Source organism: Desmodus rotundus, chromosome 3 (genome assembly GCF_022682495.2).
Source record: "Desmodus rotundus isolate HL8 chromosome 3, HLdesRot8A.1, whole genome shotgun sequence".
Taxonomy (NCBI): domain Eukaryota; kingdom Metazoa; phylum Chordata; class Mammalia; order Chiroptera; family Phyllostomidae; genus Desmodus; species Desmodus rotundus.
In genome coordinates this window covers 68,062,058-68,082,480 of record NC_071389.1, presented here as the reverse complement: position 1 = coordinate 68,082,480, position 20,423 = coordinate 68,062,058, and the positions used below count along the sequence as shown (strand labels likewise).

The 20,423-nt window shown below is 34.4% G+C and overlaps 1 protein-coding gene across 11 annotated transcripts in view; it reads left to right on the top strand.

The window, feature by feature from the left end:
* The window catches only part of EVI5 (ecotropic viral integration site 5), a 205,230-nt gene that overhangs the window by 88,116 nt on the left and 96,691 nt on the right, over positions 1-20,423 (top strand). For 6 of the 11 annotated variants that reach the window (XM_045199567.3, XM_053920054.2, XM_053920055.2 and 3 more), the window contains 3 exons: positions 5,998-6,051; positions 8,069-8,101; positions 8,665-8,811. The exons of 1 other annotated variant lie outside the window; for it this stretch is intronic. In XM_045199567.3, the coding sequence (XP_045055502.2) occupies positions 5,998-6,051; positions 8,069-8,101; positions 8,665-8,811 (234 nt within the window). The remainder of the gene's footprint in view (positions 1-5,997; positions 6,052-8,068; positions 8,102-8,664; positions 8,812-20,423) is intronic. 4 more of the 11 variants (XM_053920057.2, XM_053920059.2, XM_053920058.2 and 1 more) reach the window with 2 other exon arrangements.

The window sequence follows — 20,423 nt, the reverse complement described above, 5'->3', positions numbered from 1 at the left end:
ACCTACATTTATTCCTAGAATGGCATTTTGAAAAGTTTCTTTTCATGAAGAAACTTATCATGAAGTTTCTTCCCATCTTTTCATGAAAAAACTAATTGTCAGAGAGTTCAAATAATATGCTAGGGGTCACATTGCTAGCAAATGGGAAAGTCAGGAATTTGAACTCTGATTTGTTTTATTTTAAGGCCCATAAATGTTCTTCAGTGTATATATACTGTACTGCTTTCCAAGAGAGTCTAACATATTGGTAATATAAGTGGTATTCAGATGCCCATTTTACTGTGTTATTACGAACATTTCATTAAAAAACTAATGGCTGAATAATAATATGTAGTGGGGGTGCAAGAGCATATTTATTTAATGCCATTCATTTAACAGATATTTATAGTGTCTACTTATATGTCCAAGTTCTGTTCTAGACACTTGAGATGGGTTTATGAAACTAACCAGTTCCTGCCCTCATGGAGTTACAATGTAGTAAAGAAGATAGGCAATAAACAGAAAAGTAAAATGTACAGTATTTTGGATGTGTTAAACAGGAGAACAGTGTACCATAACGGAGGGGAAATGTAATGGTAGTGTTTGAGTTGAAAACTTGGAGAAATTGACCAGGTTACTTGTGAATAAATACCTGAAGGAAGCTAGGGAGCTAGACACATAGATACCTGGAAGGAGAGCAGAATCTGGTCAGGAGTGTGCCTGGCGAGGAACAGCAGGGAGGCCATGGTGGATGGGACAGCATGAATGATGAGGGAAGTGATGGGAGGTAAGATACTGTACATTGCAGACAATGTAGGGTGTTGTTGACCATGTGAAGCAATGGTGAGCAATTTTACTCTGATGAGCAATTGGAGGTTTTAGTAGAGAAGCACAAGACTTGACTTAAGTGTTCAGTGGATCTTTCTGGCTCCTGTGTTAAGAGTAGGTTGTTGGGGGCAAGAACAGAGAAGTAAAAAGGCTTAAGAACAGGCTGATGAAGTAGTACAGGCAAGAGCTAATGGTGACTTGGACTGAGGTGGTAAGAAGTGACTGGATTCTGAAAAGATTTTAAAGGTAAAGCTGACAGATTTAATATGGAGACATGAGAGGGACAGGAATCAAGCATTTTGGTCTGAGCAATTTGAAAAATGGACTTTCCGTTACCTGAGATGGTGACAACTATAGGAGAATCTGGTTCAGGGAGGGATGCCAGGCACCTAATTTTGCATATTTTTTAAGCATGAGATGCCTAGGAGATGTTTGGGTAGCCCCTTGAATATTTGGCGTTTGAGTTAAAAGAGGAAGGCTCAACTGTAAATATAAATTTGGCAGTTATTGACACAGTGATGATATTAAGGCCATGAGAGTGGATGAGACTACCTGGGGAATCTCATTATCACTCAGTAAAGGTTACAGTTTTTCACTACTCCAGAGAAACAGGTAGATTTTTCAATTTAAAGGGTATATAAATTCCTATATGTACCTTAAACTTTTACTTATACCCCCTGTAAGGCCTTAAGAAATTCTTAAGCAGATAAAATGGAGAAGAGAGTTTGAGAATTGAGCCTTAGAGTAAGCCAGCATTTAAAAGTTAGGAAGATAAAGATAAAGCAGCAAAGCAGGAGAACAACGGGGAGGTATAGTGTCCTAGAAGCCAAGAGAAGAGTAGAAGCTAATTAATATTGAGTTTTTTGTTTTTCTTTTTTTTAAGATGTAGATAAACACATGGGGCTTTATTTTGTATTGATTGAATGATTGATTGATTTTTAGAGAGAAGGGAAGAGAAGGAGAAATCGAGGGAGAGAAACATCAATCAGTTGCTTCCTGTACACACCCCGACTAGGGACCGAACCGCAACCCAGGCATGTGCCCTGATAGGGAGTAGAACCCACAACCTTTCAGTTTGCAGGATGACTCTCAACCAACTGAGCCATGCTGGCCAGGGCTGTTTTTTTTTTTTTTTTAACCCTCACCCAAGGATATGTTTACTGATGAGAGAGAGAGAGAGACATGGATTAAAGAGAAAAACATAGATTGGTTGCTTCCTATATATGTCCCCCAGGAGAAAAAGTAAAATACAAAGTCTGGCAGAACTAACGCCTGCTTGAGTGTGGTCGGTAGGGTAATAATATGGGTGTAATAATTTATAGTTGTAATTTGAACATTTCATCTAAAATGTCATATAGTGTGCTTGAGTGTGATACTGTTATGTTACAGAATTACATGCTTATAATTTTATACTAAGAGATTTTGTCATAAAAAGAAGGCATTTTTTGTGCCAGACACTGTGGGCAAAAACGCAGGTAAAATGTAGGATGTGGTCGTGGGAGCTTGTGAAGTTCTCTTCTGACTGCTTTAACGTTTTCAGTGAAATGCTAAGCATGATTGTCAGCTGATAGTGGGTGAGAGAATTGCTGGTTCGAAGACAGAGGAGTAAGTGTGAAATAGTGAGGTAAGAGGGGGGGAGAAGGAATGGACTGAGTAAATACATATGAATTGCTAGGGCACATTAAGAGTCCAAGTGAACTTAGTGATTGTTAATTTAAATAAGCATCATGGTTATATTTTTCTTTAGCCATATTTACCAGTATAGATGCAGACACAGGGTTGTCAGTATGTTGACCCAGAGTAGTGGTTTCATCATGAAAGTATACTAACTACTAAGAAAGAAGTGGGGTGGGGGGATAAAAACAAGGGAAAGTCTATAATGATTGGGAATTGAGCTTTGTGAAGAGGGAAGAGAGGGAGTGAGGAACGATGAAAAGTTGGTCAGATCACTATATTGTCTGTATGAGGAGGAGGATTGTTGAACTTGGGTTATGTCATAAAATAAGTAATTTGAAAAGAATAGGAGATGATGGCTGAAGATTAGGTTGTTTGAAAACAGAATTTTCCTATTTGGGGATATTTGTTTCTCACTTTTTTCATTATTAAAAATGGGCTTATAAGTAGCATCTTGTATATGCAGTTTTTTTGGCACCTTAAATTTCTGTAGCCAGTTGTAAAAAGTAGAACTATTGAATTGTGGGACATTCGTATTTTTAAGATGTTTGATATGTACTAAGTGAATTTCCTAAAGAATATTCCCAGAGTATATCCTCGTTAGCAGTGAGTTTCTGTTTCACTAATACTTGGCTAACATTAGGTATTTCATTCTTGCTCTCATTTTCAGTGTCTGTTTTTCTTTTCTAATTTGGTAGTCAAAAGTCTTTTCTTTTTTTAGGTATACATGTCTATTGGTATTTCTCTTTGTGGCTTTCACTTTAAAGTTTAGAAAATATTCTTTTAATTAGTTCCAAAAACTGTGATTAAAAACAAGGATGCTCAAAAATTTGTGAGAAATTGGGCAAGTGATACATTTTAGTCATTAACTTTCCTATGTATCAGCAATAAACATTTCAAAAATATCTTTGAAGATGTTTTATTTAAAGTAAAAATAAAAGCATGTCTAGGAATAACCTAAATGAAAAACAGCAAGCAAAACTTTGCATATAGGCATTTTACAAAGATGAATAAAAGGTAAAGATAAAAATAACTATATGTTGTATAAACACATGATTTTCCCACAAAATACACATTAACAAACCCAGTCAAATTTAATTCCTTGCAATATTCCAGAGAAATAAAAAAAATCTAAAGAATAATTGTAAAATAGACAAAAGTAATAAAATAATATTCATGCCTAACTTTAAAAATATGAGCAATGCTTATCACTAACCAAGTGTTTGGTGTATATTAAGTGCTGTGCTATCTCCTGTAATTCTCCTAATATCATTGTAGGTGTTATTGCTCTAATTTTGTAGATGAGGAAATGGAGAATCTAAGGCATTGAATGACACGCACAGGTGTTAGTTGAAGAATGAGGATTTGAAACTAAATCTGCCTAACTTCAAAACCAGTCTTGTCTCTTTACTAATTTAGTGCACTAATAGGTAAGGCTTGGGGAGGATAAACGGAACAATATAACAGTGGGGGAAATTAGCTCTACAGGATATTAAAGGCATTACAAAACTGTGTAATTACTGAAATACTATGATACTAGTCAAAAAAACCACAAACATTTGAAATTTAATAGGTAATCCTATAAAGTTTCGACTTAAACTTTTAAGTCTGTTATAGTTATCAGTTCATGATGAAGTGGGTATCACACAAATGAGGAATTGGTGATTTATTTAAAAAGTGGTTTTAAGACATTGGGGTAGATGTTTGAGGAAAAGTCAGTTTAGATTGTTATTTATTGCAGAATTTTAGATGACTGAAAGGGAATGGGAAGGAAATCCACATGAATGTTTTTTTAATTTTATTATTTTAACATTATTTCTGTTGTAACATTAATTTTATAGACAATTGTCTGGTTGAACTTAACTTTCTAAATCTTTTAGGGTAAACAAAAAGTTACAGCTTTATTCTGATGAACTATGTTGTGAACATTTTGAGAATCACACTTGTTGCTTTGGATTTATAGACTTTAACAAAATTTAATTATTGCTTACTTGTGTAGGCCACCATGCTATTTTGTAGTCTGAGATCACACATTTCAGATAATCTAAATGTGTTTTAGTGAGTAGAACAAGAAAATTTAATTTGCATAGTACTTTGTAGTAACTCTTAAGATTTATTTATTTTAATTTGTGTTCCACTTATTGTATCCAGTAAGATACAATAATTCATAGTCTTTTATTTTCTTGGTCTGAGACTTTGTTATATTAGTATTATAACACATCTGAGTATGTTGTATCTTGAGTATCTGAGACTTTTCACAAATGAGACTTTTTAACACTGAGACTTTTAGTATTTTTTGGCAAAATATTAGATTGAATTGATAGAAGAATTTCCTGAGGAAGGCATTTTTAGCAGGAACTTAGAGGAAAAGTAGGGTTGAAAGAAGGCTGGATTGAGAGTTGTGGAGGAGATTGATACAAAAAGGTAAGGGAAGTTTTGAAATTAATGATGACAAAACAGAGGAGTAACATTCGGCAGATACTAAAATGAAGGAGTAATTTATATAGGTGGCCAATATGAAATTATATTGATGACATAGGCATAAAGATTTTTTTAAATGTAGAGTGTTTTAGATTTAATACTTGATGGCAGCAATTTGACAGGGTTTGGGGAGCCAGGCATCGAACAATAAGATGAAGATTTTTTAAAATGTGGTTTCATTTTTTTTATTTTTTATTTTTTTAAATTATTTTATTGTTGTTCAATTACAGTTGTCTGCATTTTCTCCTCACCCCTCCATTCCACCCCAGCCAAACCCACCTACCTCCCCTGCTTCCACCCTCCCCCTTGGTTTTGTCCATGTGTCCTTTATAGTAGTTCCTGAAAACCCTTCTCCCCACTGTCCCTTCCCCCCTCCCCTCTGGCTATTGTTAGATTGTTCTTAACTTCAATGGTTTTATTTTTTGAACTATGAGAAAAATGCCACTAATAGGAGCTTTTAATTTTCTTAACATTTAAAACAACATATGAGAAACAATTCATGCAATGAAAACAACTCATTCTTTGTATTTTCAGAATGTAAGGAATTTTGCAACTTGGCATATGTAATGCATTTGAATGGAGACTGGTCTAGCTCAAAACTGACAATTTGATATTTATCTTATGAACATGCATTTTCCAAATTTCTTATTTATTTGATAGACATTTAAATACTGTTTATGTAGATAGGCTTTGTGGGAGATAAATGAGTTACACTCTTTTCTATCTAATATTAAGAGCCATTAAGATAGGTACAGAAAAGAAAGGGGTTATTTCTGTGTGTCCTGTAGCATATATTTAAAATTCAATCACAGCTGGAATAATAAATGTGGTCATTTTCTTTGTCATGTATTTCTTACTCTGTTAAGAATTTGACAAACGATAATATAATCATTCCTTAGACTCCCTTCTTATTTATAAAAGGTGGTACATTTTTATGCACTACAATTTAGGTGTCTTATTATCCTCAGGAATGTTTACAAACAAACCTTTATTTGTTGTTGTTGGTATGTTTCTTTTTTCTTTTTTTCCCCTCAGAGGTTACGCACAGAAAATAGACTTTTAAAACAGCGCATTGAAACACTAGAAAAAGTAAGTAAATGACTTCTTATGGAAGCTTCTGTTGAATTCACAGTATTTTTTTTCTATTTTATATAAAGGCTCAAGAAATCTAATAGCATATATGTCTCTGAAGTTCTCATATTGACTGCTTATCTTGTCATTAGTAATAATTGATCACTACTAGTTCTTGAACTATGAAGTTTTAACTAAGGTTGTTATTATAATAATATTTGTTTTCTTTACATATAATCTCTAAAATATATCTATTTTGTATAGTGTTTTAAAGATGAGTTTCAAATACTGCCCTTTCTAGCCATATTCAATGTGGCAATGATTCATGTAAGGCCTAGCTAGGATTGCTTTAAGTTTAAGTTTAGTCAAAGTGACTGACGAATTCCTTACATGAAAATTCAACATGAGTCCTGGCTGGTGTGGCTCAGTGGATTGAGTGCTGGCCTTTGGACCTAAAGGTTGCCAGTTTGATTCCCAGTCAGGGCACATGCCTGGGTTGCAGCTGGTTCCCCAGCTGAGGGATTGCTAGAAGCAACCTATCAATGTTTCTCTCCCTCTCTTTCTTCCTCCCTTCCCCCTCTCTAAAAATGAATAAAATATTTTTAAAAATCCAACATGATTTTCAACACAGGAGAATTGTGCTTAAACTTTTGGTTCTTAAAATTATTTTGATACCACTTGTTACCTCTTCCTCTTTGTTTCCTATAAAACAGCCGTGCAAATGTGGAAATATTGCACTCTTATATTATGTTTTTGATATAATGTCTTTTGTAGTCTTGTTTTTCATACTGAAAGAATGTATTGAGTAATAAAAGTATAGTGTAAGAGTTTTTGTCTATTTTAAGAAAAACATCTGAACTTACGAAGTCTCTTAGTGTTTTGGGTTATTTTAAGCTAAAGATGAGAGAAAGTAGGTTTAAAAGTACTCTTTATGATATTGCCAAGTATTTTAAAATCTTCCCTGAAAATCTATAGATCCCAATATTCAAGAAAGCATTAAATAAGAGAGAGTTTGCATATTTGTCTTGTTTAAAAGTATTGATGGTTTCATGTTAAGTGGTGCTGCACAAGGACCAGGATGCTTCCTTACTACATGTCTATTTTTGTTGTTTAATAATTACAGATTTATTATGTTAAGTCCAAAATAGTTTTCTTGTATTTCCTTCATCTTATTAAAGTTGCTTAAATGACAATTCTACTTTTTTGGTGGCTATGCAAAAAGGTTGAGCTTAGTTGTTGTTAAGTTGTTTTAATTATATACTTTTTTCACTAAATACTCAGTTTACATTAAAATATGTATCTTCTTAGGTGGCCTTTTATCTTTGGAACAAGATGTTTTCACAGAGAAAGCATTTGTATCTCGTTGAACTTTCAGAATGATAAAAGTGCTGTTAGGAAAGTTAAGCTTGGATTTTGATTCTAAAAACTAAGAGCCTTTTTTACTGGCTTAGACGGCCCACATGTGTCCTTTAGCACTTAGAACTTTGTAAATACATATGTATCCCTTAAATCTTCAATGAAAAGTTTACTTAGTTATTGCTAGAGAGTATGACTTTGAGCTCATTAATTTCATTTGTTAACATTTTTCTTGCTTTACGTCTCTGGAAGTTGGGGTTGCACTAATTACCGTTACACTTCGCAAGTGGAATTGCTGACTCAAATTCCTTCTCCCTTTCAGATACTGGCAAGTGATTAGACAATATGGCTGACTCTAAAAATAAAGATTTAAAGCTATTCTTAAAAAAGAAGATATTTAAATGTCCCAAGTACTGAAAAACCTCCTGGAATTTATGTTTAGTCTTTCCTAGAAGCGCATGATTTTCTATAGACTATCCTTATTTTAATATATATGTATATTTAAGGTTTAAGAATAAAAACACATTTAGTAAAAATAGTTTTAAAATCTATATGTCTATTTTAATTACATGAAAAGTAGGTGGCATTTGGGTATGCTTTGTTTCTTTTTATTCCTAATTTTATCATCTTTATTTTATTTCTGTCTCTTACGTTTCTATCTGAATTTTTCCTTTTGTAGGAAAGTGCTTCCTTGGCAGATAGATTGATACAGGTATAGTTTTTTTTTTTTTTTTTTTTTTAGCAATTTCTCTAACATCTAAGGAAGTCTTAAATGTAGAAATTTGTATTCTAATGCATGCAATTTTACATGCATTTTCCCAGAAATATTTTTTTGGGTGGTATATATGGGTGTAAACTTATTTTTGATAACAGCGTGTTATTTTGGTTTATTAAATAAGCAAGCACCTTTTGCACGTTATAAAGCTAACCTTATTTTAAAGTATTACAAAATGGCAGTCAGTGAATTCTGTGAAATTAACTACTTATTCATTGAAATTTTAGTTTTGCATGTACAATTCAACAATATTGCATGAATTGAATTGGTATTGACTAAAAGAAGAATTGTTCTTAAGATTGTCTGATGAAATTTGCATTTAATTCCCCAAAATTTGCTGGAGCAATAATGACCTGCTGGCTAATAGTTGCTTAGGCTGTTATGTTCTCCGAGGTGATTTTTTAAATATATGTAACAAAGTAAGTAACTAAACCTCACAAAGGCAGTCTTTCTTGACTCTATCCTAAGTTGCTTTACACACACAAAAATTATGTCCTAAGGGACAAGTGACAAGAGCCCAGGAGGCTGAGGAAAACTACCTCATAAAACGGGAACTGGCCACCATCAAACAGCAGAGTGATGAGGCCAGTGCTAAACTGGAGCAGGCTGAGAGTACCATCAGGAAGCTCCAGCACCAGCAGCAATGGGTAAGGAGTCTGGTAGTACTTTCTCTCACCTTTCTCATCCCCTTTCCTTTAAACCTCTTTTTAAAGCACAACTTCTGTGCTCTTGTTATAAATAATTTTGTTTTCTACTTTAATTAAATTCTTAATCCGATTTATGTTCTGTAATACTTAGTGGTATTATTATAGCCTAAAGACTCCTCCTCCTGACATTTTTTTCTGTCTACATAGTTTTGTTAAATAGGTAGTATTTTCATTTCTTTCATTATGTTCTCAGTCATAGAAAATAAACGATGTACGTTAAGTCCTTTTCAGGTTTTAGAAATCTATTTCATAATAGTTATTTTTCCATGGATAATTTTTAAATCATAACTTCAGCTAGTTTTTGTTAATGCTGCAAATGAAATACCCAATGTAGAATATATGTAATAATCTCATTTGAAGCTTTGATAATGTGGTGATTTATGTCTTATGAAATACTATAGTGTTAACTTTCTACATTAAGACATTAAATTATGGGTTAAGGTGTATGCTTACATTTTTTCAAAAGTAGAGAGTTGTTAAAATGAAAAAGAATGAACTTATAAAAATTATGCTAACTAACTTAGGCACTGAACAAGTACTTATTGTACAGCTATTTTCAGGTATCATTTGCTATGTAGATAGTATTTTCCATTGGCAAATTCAGACTAGTGTGATCTTAAGAGTGTGAGAGCTAAAAAGAAAAGTCATCTGTAAGTCTTTGAAAGGGTATTTTTTTTCTCAGTTTTCTGTTTTTAAGTAGGAGTTGGATTGTAACAGGGTAGGCAGAAAAAAGTGTGTTAAACCTACAACTCTGTACGGATCGGAAAGCAAACAGAATGGCTTCAAAGTGGACATGACTTTTATTCAGTAAAATTAAGAAACAGCATCATCTGGGTACAAAAATCAGAAAACTAGAAACAGAAAAAATTGACAATTAAAACAACATCAATTATTTTCTTTTATATTATTGAATACAGTTAAGAAAAATGAATAGGAGAGTAGTAAAGAATATTCAAAAGATAGGAACTCAAATATTTTTATCTGCCTTCTTATGAAATGTCAATAATACCGAAGTATAAAAATAGAAAAAGCAGAATTGGGGGTAATGTTAGGAATTAAGCCAAACTGAGTTACCAGTGCAATGTGATTTTGTTATAAGGATAAATAATTATTATATTTGCATGAAGCATAAGTTATAGCCATATACAGTAGAATAATAAATTATTAGTCTTTTTTCATTGTTTTCCAAAAATTGAGACCTCTAGATAGATATGTATAAAAATATAAAATGTTAGGTTAGAATGAAAAAGTTAAGTGGGCAAGGAAAAATGGCCAAAATGAAACTGAAGCTTTTGGAAATTAATTGTAACAAAAAGAATTTTTGTGTTTTTTTCCCCAAGGAAAAGATAGACCCACAACATGGGGCTAAGATATAACGAAGAGAAAGCAGATTCCTACTGCAGTTTTGTTCCCAATTTTTTCTCACTAAGCAGACACTCTCCTTTGGAATAAACTGTAAAACAGATATATAAAGCAGAGATGAATAAAACAGGTGAAAGTAACAGAGCCTTGGTTAAATTTCCAATTTTAAAGCAACGTACATATTCCTGGATATTAAATAATTTGCAAGATATTCATAGAAATATTATGATTGCCTTTGAAGGATATTAGAAAATAAGAGATACTGAAGGCTTTAGGGCTGGCAACTATAGTTATTATGTTTAGTAAAGGTTAGAGATCTGAAAAGAGGATCAGTCACCTTGATGGTTTACTAAAAATTCCTAGAACATCTGGTTTGTGAACAACTAGAAAGATAACTTTTCTTTATCTTTAATCAACTCACTTAAAGCTGATTCACTATGTTTAAGTCATAACAAAGTAACTTTGTTATTGTAATTAGCAAAAACTGTGTCATAAGTACAGTTTTACAAGTTATTTGGTGTATTTCCATCATATCATTTTAGCAAAGTACAGAAATACAGATGTAAGGAGTAAACTGAAGTGGTTTTATAGGTGATTAACTATTAATATATCCAGAGACTGTTAATGTCGAAGTGAAGAGATACCAGAGGTCGTTGCCTCCTAAACTTATGTTTCAAGTATTTTAATCTATTATTTAATGTTCATATGTGAGGTATGTTTGAGAATTGGATAAATGAAGTATTTCAGAAATGTAGCTAACATGTTGGATGATGAATTAGGATTCCAAAATATTTAAACAATCCTTTCAGAATAAGAAACTAAAATATAAGATTATTTCACAGAAATAAATCTGTAGCTTTGCCTTTAAATTTAAAATGCAAAGCTATATCTTAGTGATGCTTTATATAATGAAGATCTAGAAATTTTAATTGACAGAAAATCAGGAATTAGCCAATAATGTAATATGTTCACCCTCCTCTACTCACCCCATCCCAAATTCACAAGTATGGTCTTCCTAAAAGTATAATGAACCAATTCAATTCTAAGTAGTTTGCAGAAAATTTGGAATGTTATGATTTGTTCGAATACCAAAACTTATGTGAAATTTTTACAGACTATATTCTGGCCATGTAGGACAGACTGTGGAAGCCCTAGATATTTTTAAACCACACCAAAGAAGACTTTGTAAAAATATGATAGATACAGTCATTTGTTCCTGAAAACCCTTCCCCCCATTGTCCCCTCCCCCTCTAAATTTGTTTTTAAATGACATATAAATAAATAGCAAATAGCAGAGGTAAAATGGAGTCACTTAAAAATAACCATTTAATCAGGGAGAAAATAAGGGGAAAAGGAACAGTGAATAAATCAAATGGAAAACTAGCAAGACTGTGGGTTTTATTTCAACCATATCAACTGTTACATTAAATGCAAGTATTCTAAAGATACCAATTAAAATGTTTGATTGAAAAGAAAAAAACAATATCTTCTCTGACCAATGTGTTCCAATCAGTTGGGTGTTGTCCCACAAAGCAAAAGGTGCCAGTTCAGTTCTCGGTCAGGGCACATGCCTGGGTTTCAGGTTCAGTCCCCCGTCAGGGTACATATGAGAGGCAACCAATCAATGTTTCTCTCTCACATCGATATTTCTCACCCTCTCCTTCCCTTCCCCTCTTTAAAAATAAACAAATAACATCTTAAAAAAAGAAAAAGACAAGACCTGTCTATAAGAAACTCACTTTATATGCAAAGACTTTGATACGTTAAAAGTAAAAAGATGTAGTAGCAATGAACAACTGGAAAAGGAAATTAAGAAAACAGTTCCACTGACAGTAGCATCTAAAAGAATAAAGTACCTATGAATTAATTTAAGATGAGAGACCTATATATACTGAAAACTATGTATTGATGATTGATTAACTCATCTGTTGAAAGTAAAGAAGACATAAATCATGGATTGGAAAACTTAGTATTGTTAACATGTCAGCACTACCCAATATGATCTACAGATTCAATTCTGTCAACCCTACCAAAATTAAACAGTCTTCTGCAGAAATGGAATTGAAAGGAGCCCTCAATAGTGAAAATAGTCTTGAAAAATAACAGAATTGGAGGACTCATACTGCCTGATTTTAAAACGTACTGCAAAGCTATAATAATCAAAACTGTGACACTAGCTTGAGAATAGACATATAGACCTTGCTGGTTTTATATGTGATCCATTTATTCAGACATAGAGGATAGAGTAGACATGTAGAGTAAAAAAGACATATAGAATAGAAATTTAGAGTCCAGGAATAAACTCATACATCTATGGCCAGTTGATTTTTTAAAAGATTTTTATTTATTTATTTGTTTTTAGAGAGAAGGAAGGGAGGAGAAAAGAGAAGGAAATATTAATGTGCCATCTATTGCCTCTTGCATGCCCCTAACTGGGGACCGGGTCTGCAATCCACTCATGTGCCCTGACCAGGAATGGAACTGGTGATCTTTTGTTTTGTGGAACGATGGCCAACCCACTGAGCCACATCAGTCAGGGTGGCCAATTGATTTTTGATAAGGGTGCCAAGACCATTTGATGAGGAAAGAATACTCTTTAACAAATTGTGCTGGGGAAACTAGATATCCTCATGCAAAACAATGAACTTGTATTCCTGCCACACACTGTGAGAATTAACTCCAAATGAACAGTGATCTAAATAGAGATTTTATGGTTTTAACACCAAAAGACAAAAACAAAAAACCTTTAGAAGAACACCTTTAGTGGGTGTAAATCTTCATTACCTCAGAGTTGGCAATGGATTCTTAGATGTGAGTTCTCTGAGAGCCAAAGCATGAGCAACAGAAGAAAAAAAAATAGTGAAATTGGACTTCATCAAATTAAAACCTTTTACCATCAAAGGACATTATCCAGAAAATGAAAAGGCAGGCTACATGGCAGAAATGAATGGCAGAAAATATTTGCAAATCATGTATTTGACAAGGACTTAGCATCCAGAATATATAAAGAACTCTTAAATCTCAACAAAAACAACCCACTTTAAAAATGAGCAAAGGACTTGAATAGACCTTTCACCAAAGAAGATACACAAGTGGACAATAAGTGTATGAGGACACTCAACATATTTTGTCTCTAGGGAAATGCAAATCAACCACAATGAGGTGCCAGTTCATATTTATTATGATGGCTCTAATAAAAAAAAAGCCAAACAGAAAATAAGTGTTGGCAAGTTGATAGAGAAATTGGAGCCCTTGTGCATTGTTAGTGCAAATAAAAAAGGCTTGGCTGCTATGGATAACAGTTTTATGGTTCCTCAAAGAGTTAAACATAGAGTTACCATATGACCCACATAAAATTACCATATGATCCATAATTCATCTCTTAGATGTATACCCAAAAGAATGGAAAATTGGTATTCAAACAAGTGTGTAGCCACATGCTTGTAGTAACATTCACAAAAGAATGGACACAGCCCAAATGTCCATCAGTGGAAGAATGGATAAAAAAGCAAAATGAAATATCATGCAGCCATAGAAAGGAGTGAAATACTGATACATGCTATAATGTGGATGAACTTCCAAAACCTTAAAGTTAAGTGAAAGAAACAGACACAAAAGATCACATATTGTATGATTCCATTTATGTGAAATAGCCGGAATAGACAAATCCATAGAAACAGAATGCAGATTGGTGATTGCCAGAAGGTGAAGGTGGGGAAAACATAAGAAACTGCTTAATAGGTAAGGGATTGTACATGCACTGGTGGAAATGTTTTAGAACTAGATGGAGTTGGTTGCCAAAATTCTGAATATACTAATGCCACTGAATAGTTTGCTTTAAATGGTTATTTGAATTTTGCCTCAATAAGTTTTTTTTTAAAAGACTAAAGAAATGAAGGTTTAAGGCTTAAAGAAACAACATATTTAGCTTTAATGATTGTGGTAGAAGGGAGAACATGTCACATCCCAGTGCTGGAACCCATTAGAAAAGGTCAGGGTACGACCAAAGTGGGCTAGTTTGTAGGACACACCTGAGAGGATTAGGAGATCCCTTGGGATCTAGGCAAATCTTAATCAGAGTTGTGGTTCGCATTGAGACTAAAGGAGTGCAAAGTAAAGCAGAGATCAGTGGTGGCAACTAGAGAAGTGACTTAAAACAAGTTGTCAGACCAGTGACCTAGAAGGAACTATAGCCCAAAGGCAAGAGGTTTAAGACATACAAGAAACAAGAATTTGAAATATCAGGGGATTAGTGGACTAATGGGAGAACAGCTTCGGCAAGTGTTGATTGTGGGACTGTTACCCACAGCTACAATTTAACATAATTTGGGAGGATAGGGTGTTTAGATAGGCTAGCTCCATAATGTGCCAGAGTAGAGTGGATGTGGGTTTGTTTTTTATGTTCCTCTACCTAGAAGTAAGGTTGTTCACAGAATCAGTGAATTTGAGGTGGTCTCAGCTATAAAAGTTAGGGGTAACAGAGGATAAGTAGATTGTTATATGAATATTGAAAATGCAGGATAGCATAATATTATAGCTAATGAGGGTAATCTCCACTCCCCAGTGAATTTCCAGGAGTGAAGGATCAAGATGATCTGCTTGTAACTGTTGGGCACAATGTACTAATCACACTGGGAGGAGAAATGTAAAAAGATGAAAAAGATACACCATGCAAACACTAAACAAAGGAAAACTGGAGTTTATGTATTAATGTCAGATAAAGTGGACTTCAAAACAAAGGGTAGTTCCGGAAGGAGGGAAATTTTGTGATAGTAATACGGTCTGTTCACCAAGAAGACATAATAATCTTATTTTAGGATTGTATGTATTTAGGAATATATGTCTCCAAACATATGTTTGCTTCCAACAGAACATCATGAAGCTGAACTGAGAGAACTGAAAGGTGAAGTGGACCTTTATACCCCCTTCTCAGTAATCGATGAAACAAGTAGGAGGAAAATCAGTATGGATATAGCACTGAATGCTTACATTAGGAAAGGAAATAAGTTTCAAACCAGTAAACTAAGATTCTGCCTTAAGAAACAATATGTAAGAGCAAATTCAACCTAAAGCAAGTAGAAGGAAGACATAATAAAGAGTAGAAATCAATGATATTAAAATAGTAAAAAAATATTGAGAACCCACCTGAAAAGCTGGTTCTTTGAAATGATTAATAAAGTTGATAAACCTCTGTTTAGAGTCTGGACTGACTGAAGAGAGGAGAAATAACCAAGGTCAAGGGTGACTGACTTTTAAAAAAATTATATTTTGTTGATTATGCTATTACAGTTGACTTGATTTTTCTCCCTTCCCCCCCTCCACCCAGCACCCTCTGCTCCCTCAGGCAAACCTCCACCATTGTTTACATCCATGGGTCATGTGTGTAAGTTCTTTGGCTGCTCCATTTCCTATACTGTACTTTACATCCCCATGGTTATTCTGTAACTACCTATTTGTATTTCTTACTCCCCTCACCTCTTCACCCATCCCCCCACATCCCCCTCCCATCTGGCAACCATCAAATTGCTCCATATCCATGATTCAGTTTCTGTTCTTGTTTGCTTAGTTTATTTTTTAGTTTCATTTGTTAATAGATACGTATTTATTGCCATTTTATTGCTCATAGTTTTGATCTTCTCTTTCCTAAATAAGTTCCTTTAAAATTTCATATAATAATGGTTCAGTGATGATGAACTACTTTAGTTTTTTTCTTGTCTGGGAAGCTCTTTATCTACCTTCAATTCTAAACGATATCGTTGCTGAGTAAAGCAGCCTTGGTTGTAGATCCTCGCTTTTCGTGACTTTGAATATTTCTTGCCAATCCCTTCTAGCCTGCAAAGTTTCTTTTGAGAAATCAGCTGACAGTTTTAAGAACTCCCCTGTAGGTAACTAACTTCTTTTTTCTTGCTGCTTTTAAGATTCTCCCTGTGTCTTTAACCTTTGGCGTTTTAATTATGATATGTCTTGGAGTGGGCCTTTTTGCATCCATCTTGTTTGGGACTCTCTGTGCTCCCTGGACTTGTGTGTCTATTTCCTTCACCAAATTAGGAAAGCTTTCTTTCATTATTTTTTCAGACAGATTTCCAATTTCTTGCTCGCTTTCTTCTCCTTCTGGCATACCTGTGATGTGAATCTTGGATCCTTTGAAGTTGTCCCAGAGGCTCCTTACAATATCATTTTTTTGGATTCTTTTTTCTTTTCATTGGTTGTTCTCATTGTTTGTGTTTTGCTTCCTTGTGTTCCAAATCATTGATTTGATTCTCAGCTTCATCCACTCTACTGTTGCTTACTTGTAAATTGTTCTTTATTTCCATTAGTGTAAATTGAATCCTTCATTTCTGACTGAATCTTTCTTATGCTGTTGAGGTCCTTGCTGAGTTCCTTGAGCATCCTCATAACCATTGTTTTGAGTTCTGCATCTGATAGATTGCTTATATCCATTTTGTTTCTTTCTTTTTCTGGAGTTTTGATCTGTTCTTTCATTTGGGCCATGTTTCTTTGTCTCCTATTTTGGCAGCCTCCCTGTGTTTGTTTCTATGTAATAGATAGAGCCACTTTGACTCTGTTGTCTTGGTAGTGTGGCCTAATGTTGTAGGTGTCCTGTAGATTTCAGTGATACAGCCTCCCTTATTATCCAGCCTGGGTACTTGAGGTGCGCCCTTTGTGTGGGCTGAGTCCACCCTTCTCTTGCAGTTGAGCCTTGGTTGCTGTTGGCAGATCAATGGGCGGGATTTACCCAGGCCAGTCAGTTGCAAGGATTGGCTGTAACCTCCACCCTCTGTGGAGGATCAGCTGTGCAGGTGCGGGGTGGTGGTGTTCCAGTGTGGTCTGTAGCTGTTCACTGGGTGTGCTAGCCCTGGGGTTTCACAGATGGTGCAGGCAAAGGTCAGGCCCCACCTGTTTTGCTTGAGATCACCCTTTCTGAGTCATAAAGCAATCTGAGGTGGCTGCTAGTTGTGCTGGGGTGGAGATTCCTAGGTGAAGCCAAGCTGTGAATCTAGGCTGGGTGCTGCTAGTGTGGCACCTGGGGCTCACTGAGGTCAACTGTTGCTTGTTTGAGAGAATTTAGGAACTTGGGCAGCATGAGCCATTCATAGGGAAAAGCAGTTTGGGTTGATCCATAAGTTGGGTGGGGCAGTTTCTGGGGATCTCCAAGGTGGGTCAAACAGTGTTAACCAGGTTGAGGGAATCTGAGATATGGCACTAGCTTGCTGGCTCTTTGGGTAGAGGATTTAGAAAAGGGACATGGACCTCTGCTTGCCTGGATGCCAGACTCTTCAGTTCCTCTCTCTATGCCACTGGTGCCTTTCAAGCTGCTACCCTGGTCCTGGAGCTCAGAGGGAGTGAGTCTGAGTAGGTGAGTTCATGTTTGGTTCTTTAAGAGGAACTGCTTGGGGCTCCAGAAGTTTCTTCCATGGACTCTGTCCCTGTTGGTTTTTGCAGCCAGAAGTTGTGGGGACTTAATCTTTCAGGCATGGAATCCTGAGCTGTGAGGCCCAGTGCGGGGCTGGGACTCCTTGCTCCCGAGATATCCCTCCGGAGTTTTTATCCACCACATGTGGATGTGGGAGCAGCTTGTTCCTTGTCTGCGCCCCGCCTACCAGTCTGGATGGATGTGGTTTCTATAATTCTGTAGTTTTCAGACTTTCATTGAGCTCAATTTCTGATTGTTCTGAGTGATGGTCGTTATCTTTTAGTTTTAATTTTGATTTGGTTGTGCAAAGAGACGAGCAATGTCTGCCTATGCTGCCATCGTGACCGGAAGTTGACATTGACTTCTTACAGATATAGCCAAGTTGTCTTGTCTCATATTTTGAATTTGATTCCTTCCTCATGGTGTCATATTTCCTGTAAACTTAGATTCAATTAATCATTTTTAACATTTCAGTGATAGATGATGCTGTGGACTTTATTTTGCTTTAAATCAGGAAGCACATAAGTTTTTACTGTTTAGTGATGCTGAGTTTGATTACCATATGAAGTTTGGTTACCATTGACTTTCCCTTGTAAAGGTATGGTTTCTTTGCAACTATTTTTGTACCAGATAAATATCCTGTCCTCCGTTAATTGACCTTATACCTAATGGTTTTAGCATCCAGTGATTGGGTTTCCAAAATAGTGATTTTCATATTTTCTCATTTTTCTACACTTACTAACTAATGCTTTTCTGTAAAGAGATCTTTCTCTTTTTTCCCCATTACTCTCTCTTACTTACAATGTACTCTTCCGTATCACTCCTGATTCATGGGCTATTTGTTTGTTTAATGTTTTATATAATTTTTAATAGTTTTGATGCTGTTAGTATAATAATATGCCATAGTTTTTTTACAGTAATATATCAATTTTTTCCAAAGCAGTTTTTAAAAGGGAAATTTTATTTTTAATTAATTTTAGGTATTCATGTTTTTTATAAAGCATTTCTGCTCTATGGTTATTAAATAATTGTCTTTAACAGAAAATTGATTTTATTTTATGCTGGACCCTGATAGTTTGTACTTGATATTGTTGGTTTGTAAAAATGATTGAGTTAATTTCTTATTGAATTTAGTATTTAGTAAATTTTTATGCATTAAATATATGCATACACTAATATATATATACACACTAGTTTTTAGTACACAGTATATATACTAAATGCTAAGTAAATTTTAAATTAAATAAAAAACTGAGCATAAGATAAAGCCAAGCATTAAGATTAAATTGTCCCTTTAAGTATGTGTTTTACATGTTCCATGTCAGTTTTTGCAGGAAGCCTATAGAAGTAGAAATGATACAATAAATGATCCAATAATGTCATACAGTTGCCTTTTCTGACTCTGTCCCTTTGAGTGTTTTATGTTGGACAGTTTTTCCTGATGAAATCAACTGTCTTAGAATCTTGCTTGATCTATTTAAAAGCTTTTTGCCTACACATGACTGCTTATCACTCTGGTACCCTGAATAAACAGTTGTGCCCAGCAGTTTGTTGGCTAGGTTCCACATAGAGAGTAAGGACTGTAGCAGTTAAGACTGCCTAATACTGAAATGATAGCCTTTTGAAGTTCTGGGACCTTTGTACTAGGAAGTACTGGAGGGGAGGCTAGACAGTATTTCTTCTGACCTTCCTTTTGTTTCCTGTAATTCTAGAGGAAAATATGAAAGAATTATGTGATCCTTTTAAGGACCAAGGATTTTATATGAGAAATAAAAACTAATCTTACTTAGATCAAAGTCGTGAACAAACTTTATTAAACTAAAAACTATCTGTCAGTGGAAGTTTTGAAATCTTCTAGATAATTTATTTTAGAAAATGTGTTTGTTCAGCAGCATTTAGGAATTGCCCTACACCTGATTTAACTAGTGGTTTTGTTTTTCTTTATGAATATTGAAGTTAATGTTTACATCTCTTCTTTTGTTATAACACCACTTAGCGCTACTATAGTGACATTTAAAGAAAAGCCATTTAATATGTAATAATTGACCAATTTTTGGTAAATTGATATGTCTTTCTAAAAGTCCAAAATAGAGTGATGACTTTACAATCTAAGAGTTTGATGAACTCTTTGGCTGCTGATAATATGCCTATAAATCTGGACAGAGGTTTTATTCCAAGACTAATTTTGACCTTAGTCTAAGATTAGACGTTTTACCATTCATATGTAATCACCTTTTCTTTTCAGTTGAAAATAATAAATAAATGGTAGTAATTGTTTTAACATTTTTCAACATTAAAAAAATCTGGCAGTTAAGATGAACTTCCATCTTAAAGGATATGTGTAATTTTTCAGATGTTGGGAAGAAATTATTTTAAAATGGTGTAACAATTTTTTAAAAAAACTCATTGTGGCAAATCTATAAATAATACATCCATATTGCTTGGAATTTTTTAAAAAAGACTATTTGGAGCATGTAGTAGGGAGGATTACAAACATTATTTGGGGATCATATCTGAGAAGGAGAGCAAGATACAATTTTTTATTTAATTTTTTTCGGCTGTAATTTTGTTTTGTAGTATAGAAACCTATTCTAGACTGCTTGCCTTGTGTAATAATAGTTTTTTCAGATGCTTTAGATGTGACATTAGAAATGTACCATATTTCCACACTATTATAATAAGTTTTATTTTTGGAACAAATGGATTTTATATGTTAGTTTTACAACATTAATTTCCCTCTCCCCATGTTTAATATAAAGTTTGTAATTGAGGGATT